The sequence below is a fragment of the Sinocyclocheilus anshuiensis genome, unplaced genomic scaffold (assembly GCF_001515605.1).
Source record: "Sinocyclocheilus anshuiensis isolate Anshui unplaced genomic scaffold, SAMN03320099.WGS_v1.1 scaffold1957, whole genome shotgun sequence".
Taxonomy (NCBI): Eukaryota; Metazoa; Chordata; class Actinopteri; order Cypriniformes; family Cyprinidae; genus Sinocyclocheilus; species Sinocyclocheilus anshuiensis.
In genome coordinates, this window is record NW_015537935.1 from 589,183 (window position 1) to 604,663 (window position 15,481).

Genomic DNA, 15,481 nt, shown 5'->3' on the forward strand with positions numbered 1-15,481 from the left:
TATATATATATATACACACACACACACACACAAAGAAAAACAAGTAGATAGAATAGAAAAAATAGAAAGCTAGTGTTTTTTTGTTTTTGTTTTTTAAATAAAAAAGAAGATAAATAGATAAAGTAGAATTAAAATAGAATAGAAAGTTACATACGCAACCGAGACGTTTCATGTTCACTTTTAAGGCAGAATAAAAGTATGTTACCCAGAGCTGGAGAGGCAGTTCCAGAGCCCCTGACCATGACTCCAGAGAAGACGGTTAAACACGTGGTTGAAAAGGCGAAAAAGACGTAAACTCTCCACATCCGGTTCACTCCAAATCCTCTGCAGCACCCAGCAGATGTTGGTACGAACAATATCCAAAACCTGAAATAATCAGATAAATAAAAGTATCTAAAAGAGGTCACAAATAGGCAGATTACATAATGTTGGGGAAACTTAAAAATCGAAAACTTCAAAATTGTACTTCAAATAGAAGACCTCACAGAGACAGAATCAACATGAAAACCAGAAATTTATATTAAATACAGCAAAACTATGGATCCCACTAATGTATTGTATATAATGGAATAAAACATATAGTTATAAATACAGTAACATAGTTTAAATAAATTTTTACTGTATTTTGCAGAAACTTCTTTGAAATGAATCAGTGCATCATTCACTGAAATTAATTGTCCTAACGAACCAATTTGCTAAAATGAATCAGACTTCCCAAATATACTGGAGGGGTATGGATTGTGAACAGTAAAATTCAGAAGAAGAGTAATGGCAGGAGTCTCGGCGATCTTCCTCTTCCCCCTTCAGCTCCCTCAGTTATTCTGCTCGTCGACATCTGTGATGTGACTTTCAACAATATGTCTGATTTAATGGCCTCATATGAGACATGTTAACTCTATTCTGATTGATCCCTCAAACTTCGGCTGATAATCAGCTTGTGGAATGAGACAATCCCTCATTATATCAGTCTGCCATGCCCACCCTACAACGTCCACCCTACTGCGTCAAATCAAAACACCTGTAACCTGCTGTAACCACCTGTCGTTCACTACTGTAATAGCACTGAAATTGAGTGCCTTTGAACTGTTTCAATGTGTTGCATCATGTGTTCTGTTAAGGCAGATCCAAATGGCATTTTTTAAGACCTCCATTCTTTTTTTTTTTCATCCACCATCCAGTTTGGTCACCTGAGACTCAGCTGAAAATCGCCAACTTATCAAAAAGTAATTGAGTGTTTACTTTTTCACCTTGCATAACTTCATGCATATTTAGTCCACTCACCTTCCTTTGTTTGGTGGCATCTAACTTCACCAGCCAGTAAGACGCCACTTTTGGTTTATGGTATTTCCAGTTGTTCAGAATCTAAAGGGGCAAATGACATTCATTGTATTATTGTAATATGCATATCTATCTATCTATCTATCTATCTATCTATCTATCTATCTATATCTTTACTGCAGGCATCTTTGTTTCATTTTACAAACACAAGCACCTTGAATGAGATCAGTCCATTCACACTGGTTCTCTCCCCACATATTGGAACATTGATCTGAATGTCTGAATATATTTACATCATTTACATTATCAATAAAATATGCTCACTCTCCTCACTGAATCCCGGTGGCACAACACGCACCAGTGAACGCCGCTTCTAGTGAATACATTCTCGTACATGCCACTAAAATGAGTAGATGAACTATGTCCATGTTTTGAGTGTGAGATGATGGCATAAATATGGTCATATTTATCATTTATCTTCCTTATCATTAATAACTCATTTAGACTGTGAATTAAACCAAAAACATCAAAAATATTAATTACAAACATTTACGTTTATTTAAAAAGCATTTTTTTTTTTTTCACCAAAGTGTCAGTGAAACAAGATACTTAACCTTCAAAATGTTGATCATCAATCTCAGAAGGTCAAACTAAATGTTATATTATTCTTAAACTTATTTATCACTGATAAATGATATCATTTATATCATTTATATCACGTGATAAATAAAGTTTAAGAATTAGCAAGTATTGATAGTGTGTGGGTTCGTTACTTATTTTTGATTCAACTGTTTGTTTGATTTTGTTCCCATGCACCTATCGTCGTTTCAGGCATGCTGAGTTTACGTTGATTCCATAAATTCAATATAAATATTTGTTTTACCACATTATATTTACAATAACTAACAGTGATAGAGGGTTGAATGCTTAACAAATGCACTTATCACTCCAATTTGTTATTTTTCTTCCTGTTAGACTGTAGAAAATTGTTACTTCCTGGTTTAAAGTTTGTAATGTCTTTTTAATCAGTCTTGCTTTATATGTATTGTTAGATACAGCAAAGAAAACTAGTCTATAACTATTTCAGTTAGTCTTTGTTGTGCTCTTCTTTTTGTACATTGCCAGGCTTTTTAAAAATATATTATTTAGTGGCTATAGCATTCTACTGTAACTTTGCAAATACATGTCAACTAACTCTCATTAGAGTATTAGTAGACTGTTAAGTTACGGTTAGGGTTAGTAGAATAAGCTGACATGTACTTGCAAAGCTACTTATAGTCAGTAGAATGTCTGAAGTGGTCTATCAAAATGAAGTGTTACCTTAAAGTCTTCAGCTGAATACAATAAGCAATTTATCCGATGTTGACAAAGAATTTTTATTTACAAATATTGTACATATTGTAGAAAGCTGTAAAACACACGGACCATTCAACAGTCTGTAGGCGGGTTTATTTGTTGATTGATTGATTGACTGACTGACTGACTGACTGACTGACTGACTGACTGACTGACTGACTGATTGATTGATTGATTGGTTGATTGATTGATTGATTGATTGCCAAGTGCAATGTGAACTTTATCTGTTGGCCAACACCCTAACTATGCACTATATTGGTAAGATGCATCCTTACCTTCATAATTTTTTCTGCCTGTTTCATTTTCAGTTGTGTCTTTATGGCTGTCATTATATAACGTGGTGCAACATATTCCCATCCTTTAGCTTTTTAATTTAATAATATGTTGGTACAGCCATGTTACTCTCATACTGTAATGTATATGCAATATAGGATATACTGTCGAAAGTTGTTGCATCATTTGTTCACTAGATAATACATGCATGCCAAGATAAATGTAGTGGCTTAACATACCGGAGTGAAGGGTAATGAACAATTTTCTCAGACTGTGATGATGAGTTTCCACAGTTATTAGCATCACAATTCTAGCAAAGCTTTTTTATACTTTCATTTTGAAAAAAAAAGTACAGTACATTTATAACTGTACTTTGTGTTATATTACCTTCGCATTAAAAAAAACATAAAACTGTGATTCTAATACAACAGCTGAGGGAGTGACAGCAAATTTGACATCTTTCTCTCCTCTGATCAACGTAATCAATCTCTCTATATTTTTTCCTCTTTTGTAAAGTCATAGAAATGCTATATTAGATATTTTATTTTGCTAATAGAGCAAATGGTCATACAAAAATTACATTTATTGCAGTTTCCATTCATCACTATAGAAATTAACCAACCATGACAAGTTCTGCTTCTGAGAACCCTGAAATTGTGAGAATGGTCAATGATATTCATTAAAAAAAATGTCCCTGCATTTTACAAATAATTGATACTTATGCGTTTAAATATTTCAGACAGCGACCAAAACAACAGCTTTATTTGTACCTCAGCCCCATCCCGGGTTTTACTCTCTCACATCTGCACTTATAAGTGCACAAGTGAGTTTTGCAAACTCACTCAAAAGTAATAGTGAACATGAAGGCGCTAAGATTGTACTGTAAGAGGTTGTAAGTGCTGACCAGTGGTTGCGAGACTAAAACAAAGTGCAAAAGTAAATATACAATATACATTTGTGTATATTTTTTGTTTATGTGAATGTCATTTTACACATTTGTAACTATTTTACTGCAACTTTGAAATTAAGCCACAGGTGTTTTGATTACTGTCTATATGCAAATCAAAGCATACAGCATTTTACATAAGAGCTACAAGTGTAAATTTTAACTTTAACAAGTTCTCAAAATTAAAATCTAAAAGCTCTCAAGTTTTGCTACTCTTTTACCTTCATAGGGGTCGGGGTGTTTTCAGGCATTCAATGTGTTTTAAACTAGCTACTTTTCACGCTAGGTTAATTTTATGTTAGATAAGAATTTACCTAACACACCTAATAGTGTGCCTCTAATGGTTTAAAATTAAATAATCACCAAAGTGTACCGTATTCATGGAAGGCGCCAATTACAATTTCACAGCTCTGGTAATAGACCGGCATCAGTTCAATTGTGCTTCTCCTGCTAAATGCTGTGTTTCCATAATTGTTAATGTGCAGATGTACGCCAGATCTATCGCGTGAAAGTAATAGTGTAAATGAATGCTGGAAAGTGTCTTAAACAGGTGCTGTTGGCCAGCTGTGTTTCTGCGCAGACAGCTAATGGATCTCATTAAGCATACAGGTGGACGGCTAATGACTCTACATACAACGAGAGACGCTGCGAATGGCTCGGACGTCCTCAAATTAGTTCGGGGAATGAGGGGAACAGAGCAGCCGGTTCGCCTGCCCTGACCAAGCACTTTCTCTCAGCTGCGCATCTCACCTCATCCAACACGGCTTCGGCCTCCTCCTCACTCTTCCCCGGGTAACGAATCCTCATCTCCCCGAGCGCAGCCAGCGTCTGCTGCATCAGCGCGGCCTCCTGCTCTTTACTCAGCGGGGTCTCCTCCTGCACCCGAACATGCAAAGAACCAACACAATAAAGATGAATCACTGAGTGGGACTTCTTTTCTCTGCAGTCATCAGGTTTGTTTCGGCCATCGCAGCAGTGCAGAAGAAACAACAGTGATCTTTATGTTTCAGAAGTAAGGTTTCAGGAACTGAGCAATAGTTTTAAAATGTCAGAATTCACATGTCAACATCTGATTGATTCTATTCATGTCAAAAATAGTATTTAAAACTACTGAATCAACCTAAACACATTAGGTTACACCACCAAAAATTAAGCGTTAGCGTTAGTTCTGGCAGGTCACGTGAGTCAAGCTTGCATCAGCTGATCACATCTACCTATAGGAATATGACACCTATCGCAGCATTCCTATATAAGCTCTATTCAGTATTATTCAGCAGCTTTTCAGCTTGCTCCGGAGCAAATTATCCTCCTCCATCCCCAGCTCCTCCTTTCGCCACAGTCAGGACTTGGCTTTCTGATATTCCTCGCTAATCAGACTCCTTTATCTTGAATAAAGTGTTACACTTAAATATCATTAAGTACATTAATGATATCTGCCTTGTTCTGTTCTGTTAACCCTAGGGGGGTTATTATTGCTGCTCTCCCTGCTCATTCATGACAGGCTGCATGGATGGGCAGGGAGGTTTTGCCCAGAACAGAACCATAACGCCAAACCAAACTTTATGCTACGTATCTATCATTTTGACAATAGTGGTCCTGACAGAACTAAATTTAAGGGTTAGATCAGATACAGTAGCAATAGCTCCTTAAGGTAACAACTGCATGTTAATGTAGAATATAAACCATAAATTAGGGCTGCCCCCTAATAGCGGATACTTGCTCTTAAAATACTCCGTCATTTTGGTTATACGGATATAAAATAATGAACGCAAACAGGATGCGCTTTCAGCCGTCTCGGTCTCTGTGAACTTGAGCGTGAAACTCCGTGTATACTTGCCTTACAGACATGAAAAACATATCTAAAGAGAGTGAAATGTCTACTTTCAAATGAAACAATTCAAATCTGAAAAAAACAAATATTCTCAGATTATGTAATTCGTATGAAACTTGCATGCAGGTGCATCCACTACTGTGGAGATGACGAGTCAGTGTTGCCGAATTCATCTCTTAAGCCGAAAACACTAGTTTATCAATAGATTATTACAATGTTAATGCAGTTTAATCTGACTGTTTTTCCCTGACACATTCATCATCATTACTTCTGCCGGTGTGCTGTGGCAAGCTTTATGCATGCGCTTGAGCGCTTATTAGGCTATGTAGGCAATTAAAGGCTCATTAGCATGATTTAAATGATTTATTAATAAAAGTGCAAGTAGTCGAGCAATGCTTAAAATGAACGACTACTAGTCGACCAGAAAAATCTTTAGGCGAGGGCAGCCCTACTATAAATTGTGCCTTCCAATCATTTATATATATATTATATTAAAAAGACAAGTTGGACTGGCTAGTTTAGGAAAAACAGCCAGGTGTCCAGCATACAGTACATACTGTAGGAACTTTAAAATCATCCTAGGATGTTTCTAATGAAGCTGGTTGCTTTTTTTACATTTGAAATAAAATAAAAAAAATTCAAAGTTTTGAATGTTTTTACTATTATTCTAAAATGTGAAAAACAGTAATACTAAAGAATCTGTAACTTTTGACGATTACTGTATATGTTTTCCTGAGATTTATCATATTCAAGGCTTCATATACTGAGCAAAAACTTTCTAAAGACTGAATGTGCCTATGGAGTCTTATCAGAGAACTACAAACACAGCACAAAATACAAATATAAGAAGAATAGAAAGAGCACAAATCCTAATTAAACAGGTTCCATTATTAGAAAATGAAGCCTTATTAACTTGATGATCATGCAGCCTATATACAATTATTCTGAAAAGTGCTTTTAGCTTTAGTAGTCCGTCTTGCTAAACACAATCTAAAGTCTTATTAAACAAAGCATAAGTGTGTGTGCTGGTTTTCCTGATTAATATTCCTTAATGAGAGTTTGAACAAGGGGGAGTGCTGGTATTCACGAGATGAATGTGCCCGTAAATACAGGCCCAATTTAGCTTCACACTCCCAATTTTTTCCACAATATGACTGATTTTCCTCTCCAAGGTGTGCCCTGGAGAGAGTGAGAGAACGAGAGTGGTTATAAGAGTAGGAGAATGAGAAGAAACTATCAGAGTATGAAAACACAGTGTGAGTGATTGTGTGTTTGTGCGTATGTTGAATCTATTGTTTGATGGATTAGAATGACTCAGGACAGCGATGGGAAAATAAAAATGATGTTTGTCATTTTCACAGGTGGTGTGTTGCCAGATCTTCTCTAAATCAGCCATCTTTGTGAACATCTGTTCAGATTCTCTAGAGGACATCTAAGGTAAAGAAAAAGATAGATGTGTCTGTGTAGATATGTATGTCTATGTTCAGGATGAAATACAAGTATAATCAGGGCTCAAAGAGAAAGGCCTGCCTGATGGCCCGGGGTCAGTGTAAAAAACGCTAAGGAGGACAGTAGACGGATTTGTCACTGGCCCAATCGAGGCACTGCTGTGTCCTCATGAAAGTTTATCATTTGCACATCTTTTTAAAGCTTTACCAATTTAAACATTCAGTCAATTTAAAAGCATTAGAAGACGCGAAAAGCACTCAAAGTGCAAGGCGATGCGAAAGAGAACTCCATTCAGCACTCGTGCGCTGTGTTCTGGCAATGCTTACTCTATGCCGCACAGACACCCCGCAGTAATGTCAATAGCAGTGACCAAAATGACTAATTTCCACTTATTTCCCATTAAAAAAACGATGTAGCCTTTTGCTTTATAGAAACCATTTTGGTGGGGGAAACATTGTTATTCTGCCAATTTTATGTAAAAAATCTCTTTACTTTGCTCGGTCCAATCATATATTGACATGCTGAAAACATATGACCATGTGAAAGAGAAGTTGATGAGTAAAAAAAAAAATAAAGAAAGAAAAAAATAAATACATTTTCCCCCAAAATCAAAACAAGAAAATGAATTGGTAATTGTAAAGTAATTGTATTCTCAGTGGTGATTTTGATTAGAATTCTTATTTCTGAAATATTTTTATTTAAATGTGCATATATTAATGGCAAGAACACTACCATGATATAGTAGCCTATAATAATATAATATTTATCATATCTTTTTTTTTTCACTGTGAATTGAGAATTTGAAAATGTGCTTAGCTGTCAATAATATAATGGCACAGTGCAAAAATCTAAAAACTCTAAATCTAATTTTCGTTACGCACAATTTACTTTATATTTCCCTATTTTCTGATTTATTGGGGTGTAAATTAAGCTGGAACTGGAACTTCCTGTTCATTCATCAAACTGGAAATCAAAGGTCAGGTTATTGCTTTGCAGGACACTTAATTCCACATTGTACTGCAAATTCAGACAAATGCAATCTTTTGACCGGGTAATCAATGCATATGGAATTGCAGTACACATACTGCATAAACAGAATGAGTAGTATGGTCATTTGTGAATATTCCCTGCATGTAATTGAGAGAAATCCTATACTTGCCGTATTGGGGTGAATGGCACCTAGACTGCTGCTGTGTGGAACTCTGTTTGTAGAGCTGTTTCTACTGAGCGAATGGGAGCGACATGCTGTGTGGGGTCGAATCGAGGTCATCTGCGTCATGGTGGCTGCAGTTTGAGCTGTCGCAGGCGATGCATTAGGCATGTGAGTGGCTGTTTTTGGCCACCTGGTCTCATTGGTAGGTGATTGCGCAGTCAGAGAGGATATGGAGCGCGGACAGGACATGGAGCGGCGGATGAGCCCAGAAAGATTGGGCGAGGAGGAAGGACCTCGCATTGGTTTAGGGGCAGGTTTCCAATGAACACGACCTAAAACAAAGAACCAAAGCATTTGACTTCAATTTAAAACACACTCACACACCCTCTTGGAAATTAAGTCTAGCATCTGAAATCTAATAACCGACAAAAAAGGCTTTAATTAATCACTTCACCATGTGATCATCCTGCAGGCCAGAGTGGCTGTCAGGTTTCCAACTCAGGGCGGACAGTGAATTGAAACACACATACAGACGAATCTACGATTTTGAATGACCTCCAGTTTGTGAGCTAGCCAGCAGCATCACCGCTTCATCCGTGAATCTTGAGGGAAGAAGTTGCCAAATGCGGCATTATAGCAGCTTAGCTCGGACTATCACAGATGGCCTCAGGGTAGTATGGGGCAAAGGGGGCAAACAATGTCACCCCAGAATAGCCCAATGCCCCCTCCGGCAGCAACCCAATCACCAGCGGCCCCTCACACACCAAATAAACCTGTCAGCTTGCTGCTTTGTCCTTCTTTCAGCAGCTAGTCATGACTTTTCACTGTATCAGGCATGGATAATCAATATACTGCACAATCTATGGCACTTTCCAAAAATAGGGTACAAACTGGTGCTCCATTATTGAACTATAAACATAAAATTATCATAGCATAACATTTTGGCCTGTCCCACCCCAGTTTGACACTTTCTTAATCTATTACGTTCTTGCCTGTTTCCAATAATTAAAACAAAATTATGATTTAAGCTGTTTAAAACTAACTGTTAAAATCATTTTGGAAAAGCATTGTTAATTATTAAATTACGTTAATTACCAGAATCATTATATTTAGCTGTATCCCACATTTTGTGCACAACCCTGTAACATGATTTTCCCCCATTAAAAATATTGCGTAAGACAAGTTAAGACTCAAGTTAAGGAAGTGCATTTGTACTCTTTTAGTGCAATGAGGGAAGTCAACAGTTTCACTGATTTTTTTTATTTATTTAACATTTTTACACAACCGTCATAATTGTACAGTTGAATAAATTCAGGCTCAATCATTCAACCATGTTATCATCCTATTATTGATAAATACATAAATAAAATTGTGTTTATTTAATTTCAAATATTTGAATGTAATTTAAATAGGTCTATTAATTGTTTATAGTAATAAAATTATTAAATTACACACATTTTAGTTTTAAACGGTTTTTAGACATTTCTTTCATTTATGTAACAGGGTTGCAAAAATGGCATTTTTGTCCTGAAGTTTTTTTTTTAACGTTTAGCAACTCCTTTCATGACCATTTATTGAAAAAGGAAAAATATATATATTTTTTTTTTTTGTTGTTTAACCATATTTGTGAAAAATCCTTTATCAGAGCCACACTGCTAAAAGTCACATGGAGTAATAGTGAGAGCAGCTTTCAAACTACTGTATACAGTGCATATATAAAGACTATGCGTGGGATGTTTGAGCTGCTGGACTCCAAGGCACACTCTGCTTCTAAAAATGTTTTTACTTTAAAACAAACATTTTTCGAGGCTTGTTTGCACAGTTTTCAAGGTACACCAGAAGTGCTCCTCTGAACTTCTCCCCAACCTGTGCTTTCCCCGAGCTGAGCATCCAGTCTCCCTTTAAACCAGTGGACTGAAACATCAGAAAAGCTCATTAAAGCTGCAGCGCATGAGAGCCGAGGGACCTCTCACGACATCACCTGCCGCAGTCAGCCAGTCAAATTAAGAGCCACTGCACTGGGCCAGCGAATACTGTGACCCTAATTAAAAAAGATGGATTTTCTCTGTTTCATGTATTAATTAGGTAAACAAATGCATTATGGTAGATTTACATCTGTAATTTAGCTTTGGCTCGGCAAACGGCACTGAAGATTTAATGTGTCTGGCTAGACAAAAGCCTGCTTAAAAGTTTAAGTCATATGCTGATCTTGCAGTCATCTGGAAACCATGGAGGGACAGATAGCACCTATAAAAGTGGTTCAGCAGCAGAAAGTCCCAGAACCTCCCAGTCTACCCTAATAGTCCCAGCCCACAGGTGATAAATAGCTTTTCCACTGAACAGACCCCTACAATCTACTGTTCTCGAAGTAGGAACAGATAACGTCAGAGGTCCAGTAGTGAGATCATGTCTACGCCAAATAAAGTTCTCAAAACAACAGCTCAGTCCAGCAACACTGACACAAAACAAAACTAGATCACTCCCATTACAATCATTACAGTTTTCTACCATCAAACAGTTTGATGCAACTGTGAAGTGTGTTCAAATAATAATAATAAAAATAAAAAACCATCTGTAAACTGATTGCAATGAATGTAACTTCTGACAGCTGCATCAAAATCAGTTTGTGATGATAAAAGATGTCAAATTTTTTGGGGGGATGCTAAATATTGTTATATTTGTGGCTTTTTACTGAATTTATTGTTGTTAAAAAAAAGATACAAAGTCAGTAAGGGTCAGTAAGATTTTTCCTAAATAAATAAAACTTAGCAAGGATAAATTAAATTGATCAAAAGTGACAGTAAAGAATTGGTTGCTAAAAAATTCAGCTTAGCCATCACAGGAATAAATCACATTTTTAAATATATTTCATAATACAAAACCGTTATTTTAAATATTTCACAGTATTACTGTTTTCACTGATTTCAAAAAAAATATCAAATAAGTATGGTCTGCATTATGTTCAAAAACTAAAAAAATCTTACTGAATACATATTTAACAAAATTCAGACCAACATAAAATTTAAAGTTACTGGAGCTTAGAAATGAGGTGCCTGTCAAATAGCAATCCGAGTTGTTGTTGTTCTGAAAACATTATGTCTGTAATGCGTAAATTAAACCTTTACATTCTCCTAACCTATGGTTTCTCTGGTAGGGTTCCAGATTGGGCACTGGAACCATTTTGAGAAAAACCGGCACCTTTTCTGTGGAAAAAGGGCTAAGAGAGGTTCCCAGACCTCTTTCTTTCATAGACCCAAGGACAGAACTCACTGGAGCGTTCGGGGCGATTGAGTTTCTCTTGCGTGATGCTGCTGCTCTCATCTTCTCCATCAGCGTCGGAACCAGAGCTGCTGTCGCTGCAACTGGGCAAGGAGTCTTCAGGGTCCCTGTGCCCTCGGGGTGTTGGGCTGCTCTCAGGCATGGATGACAGGACCTACAGACAAACAATCACATAAACACACCCGCAGGGAGAGATGATGAGAGAAGATCCTAGAAAAATGTCACTTCTGCAGCTTTCACCCCGAGTCCAATTAACGCTTGCCACTGACGGCAGAATGGAAGGGTGGCAGCGATGCACACCTGACGCACCCAGTCTTGATTAATGTCACTGCAGAAACATGTTCATTTGGTCTGAAACACATACAGTGCATGTCAGGGGAACTAATCTATTATGTGCTTCAAGAAGTATTGAACAATGAATCGAATATCTGTCTGACACTTGGGAAGTACAGACTATTAGCCTTCTGAATGCACTAATTTCACCTTTTCAACTGCAATTTGGCTCAAAGGCTTGTCTAAATTAACACTTTTGACATAATCTCCAACAGAGTTTTGAAAGAATCCAGATCCTGCTCTCCTTGGCATATTTAAGAGGAACTGCTTGTGACTGTTTCAATTGCGTAATTTCTGTCTAGTCAGGTTATTCTAGATGGCCCTGTAATGGCACTGTTAGAGTGTTCCAATCCATCAGAGCAGATACTGCTGAAATGAAACCTACATTCTGCTAAGTCAAAAGGGAACCAATTAATATAATTTCATGCCATACAGTATCTGTAACTGTCTGTAGCATCACTATGAGGGAATTTCATGAAAACTCATCATGAAATCTCATGCCTGGATTATAATTCACCTCAAAAATAGAAAGGGAATATAAATATAACCTATTTCCAATAGGTTGAGCAAGCAAAACCCATTCATTCATTTTCTCCATGGTTACATAGAAGTGTAAGGAAAACTTTCAAAACAGACCTAGAATGAGTGGAGTATGAAAATTTGTATAAGCTCTGTCAAAACACTCCATTATTGTTGTTGTTGTAGTTACTGCATTTTGCCTTTGTTGGGCGATACTCTTTTGTGAAGCCACAAGTCAGTGTGGTTTCACCAGTCAGAGAACCGTGAGAGTGGCAAAAGTACTCAGCGATGACCACCGACTCCCGTGAATCACTGTGAATGATGTAATCGAATTACTCTCCCAATATTCTCAAACTACTTATATATTTGCAATAACTTTGAAGTATACTATATTCCATACTTCTTTTTATAATCAATGACTTACAGTGGGTACGGAAAGTATTCAGACCCCCTTAAATTTTTCACTCTTTGTTATATTGCAGCCATTTGCTAAAATCATTTAAGTTAATTTTTTTTCCTCATTAATGTACACACAGCACCCCATATTGACAGAAAAACACAGAATTGTTATTTAAGGGGGTCTGAATACTTTCCGTACCCACTGTATACTCAGTAGCACTGCATCATTATATGATTTTGATTTGATTAGGTCATAATGCATGATGGAATACAAAATTCATTGCCTCTTACAAGATATTATAAAAGTACAGTCTCAAAAGAACTGTATTCCTGTAGCTCTAACTGTAAATGCCAAGATTATGGGTTCAAATGCATAAAAGTAAACATTTTTGCTTCAGATCTATTTTTTTTTTGTTTGTTTTGTTTGGTTCATGGCTTAGAACTCAAGAGAACTCTTTTCAATCAAGAGAAAATTAATAGGAAAAATATGAATATGAATGTCTTTGTTTACCTACAGTATATCTAGATATCTGTATATATTGGAGTGTATATGCAGTGTACCTTAGGACCTTTCTGTTTGGAGGTTTTTCCCATCAGTTTCTCATCATCCAGTTCACACTGCTCCAGGAGGTCTAGGATATCTTCCTCCTGCAGAACAAGTCACAAACAAAAGCAGAAGACAGTCTTCATTTTTCACATAACATTTTCTTGTGGATATGTACTTAGATTAGTACACTTTTGCACCTCACTGGTGATTTTACTGAATGTCAAAAGAAAATAAGTGAAGTGCAAGTTAACTTCATTCAGAATCCCTCCTTGTTTTGTGACTGGGAGAGTGTAAGAGAGTTAAGACAGAGAGGTTTCAATAGCATCTTTCATTTAAGCTTCGGGCGTATTGGGAAGTTTGATTTACTTCCATGAATCAGTTCAAACTGTGCGTTTGACTGAATTGAATAAAAACATTGATTGGACATTTGTTTTAATGCATTCCCTGAAGTAACTGTCTATTACTATGTGTTGATATATTAGTGCATATTGATATATATATATTGGTGATTACTTTTAACAATCAAAATATATCAATTTGCATATGGATTACATTTTTTTAGCTATTTTCCTATCATATGTCAACTCATTCTTTGCAAAATCAGGAACAAACACATAATGTAATTTTAGTGAGGTCTCCAAATTCCAAAATATTTTAAACACGTTATTATCTTGTCTAAACTATGAGTAATCAAATTGAGTAATTTCTGGAAAAAATTCTAAATCCAAACAGCACGTTGCATGACACCAAAACAATTTATTGCCATCAATCAAAGCGTGTTTAGCCCAAGTTCAGAAATCCATCTGGAATATGAATCAACCTCATTCCTCCTTACAAGTCACTGTATCTGAACCACACTTTGAATCTGGAACATCATAATCTATGTAGAATTTCTTCTTGTCATTTCTTTCAAATAAAGTACTCTGTAGTTGACTTTGAAGTATGGGGTCACTGTAAAATTCAATTTTCCTTGTATTACAGATTACATGACCAATTCATTTTCCATTATATTTTAAGAATTGCAATTAATGGTTCAAGCATACAACACCAGTTAATTTAAACACTGAAAAGCTCATTATCAGTATGATTCAGTATGATTAATAATGCTGATTCCAATTATTTATTTTCATAAAACAGTATCAATAATTCCAGTGGTCTTTAAATTATGTATTTCACTTCCACTTTCAGCTGTATATCAAACAATAAATGTATTTGGGTGAATATTGAATCATCACACTCTCAAGAATTTATTGAATCAATATTGAATTCAGTATAGTTCTGAATTCGCTACAACATATTTTCTTTTCTGCTTTTTTTTTTTTTTACCGCAAGTTCTGTGTTTCACGGATGTCGCATGCTTTTCAAGCAGAAACATTATCCCAGCTGTAACTCAATAAGCCAGGCATTGATCTGTTGTTCTGGCTCAGATGGAGAGAGATTTTAAGTGCATTAAAATCTGTTCTTTTGCTCATTGCCGCCTTCCATTCTTCTCCAAATACAGAGTAAGGCTCATTGTTCAGGCAGTCGGTGAAGAGAAAAAAAAGGCCAGAAAAACCTCACACTCTGACTGTAAGTGACGAGTCAATATTTGCCAGTGTTTGCTACCATTAGATTGTTATGAAATTTGTTTTTGCTGCTTTGATTTGAGATTCTGTGTGTCGGGCACAGATGTGGGGACATATGAAATAGCTTGAGGCAGGTGTGCGTCTAATTCAGAGGACGCATTTCCAACAAGAGTTTTCATTTTGTTATCGTATGTTACAATAAGTGGCAATCAGGTGCTGGAACTCGCCATTGTTAATGTTTTACTGAGTGCTTGTTGCAGATGTGGAAAGCATGGAAACAACAGAGCAATGTTCTATAAGATTAAATTAACTAAATTAGAGGTCGACCGATAGTGGACCGATAGTGGACCACACTGGCCGATACCGATTAATTAACCGATAGTTTTAAAATTGATACTGAACAAAAACTAAAATAGCGCTTTAACAAAAACAGTACTGAACCATACTAGTAGTAGTAGTAAAAAAAAATATATATATATATATATATTAATAGTAATAGTAAATGTTGAAATTAACACACTCTAACAAGGAACAATACTTACACAGCTTTCAT

At 36.3% G+C, this 15,481-nt stretch overlaps 1 protein-coding gene across 1 annotated transcript in view; it reads right to left on the reverse strand.

Annotated features, from left to right (window-relative positions):
- Nucleotides 1-15,481, reverse strand: part of LOC107658573 (tubulin polyglutamylase TTLL7) — a 99,115-nt gene that overhangs the window by 11,608 nt on the left and 72,026 nt on the right. The window contains exons 14-20 of the mRNA XM_016447165.1: nt 13,378-13,464; nt 11,557-11,719; nt 8,289-8,618; nt 5,176-5,180; nt 4,604-4,726; nt 1,282-1,362; nt 206-366 (exon numbers count right to left, since the gene is read on the reverse strand). Coding sequence (XP_016302651.1) covers nt 206-366; nt 1,282-1,362; nt 4,604-4,726; nt 5,176-5,180; nt 8,289-8,618; nt 11,557-11,719; nt 13,378-13,464 — 950 coding nt within the window. The remainder of the gene's footprint in view (nt 1-205; nt 367-1,281; nt 1,363-4,603; nt 4,727-5,175; nt 5,181-8,288; nt 8,619-11,556; nt 11,720-13,377; nt 13,465-15,481) is intronic.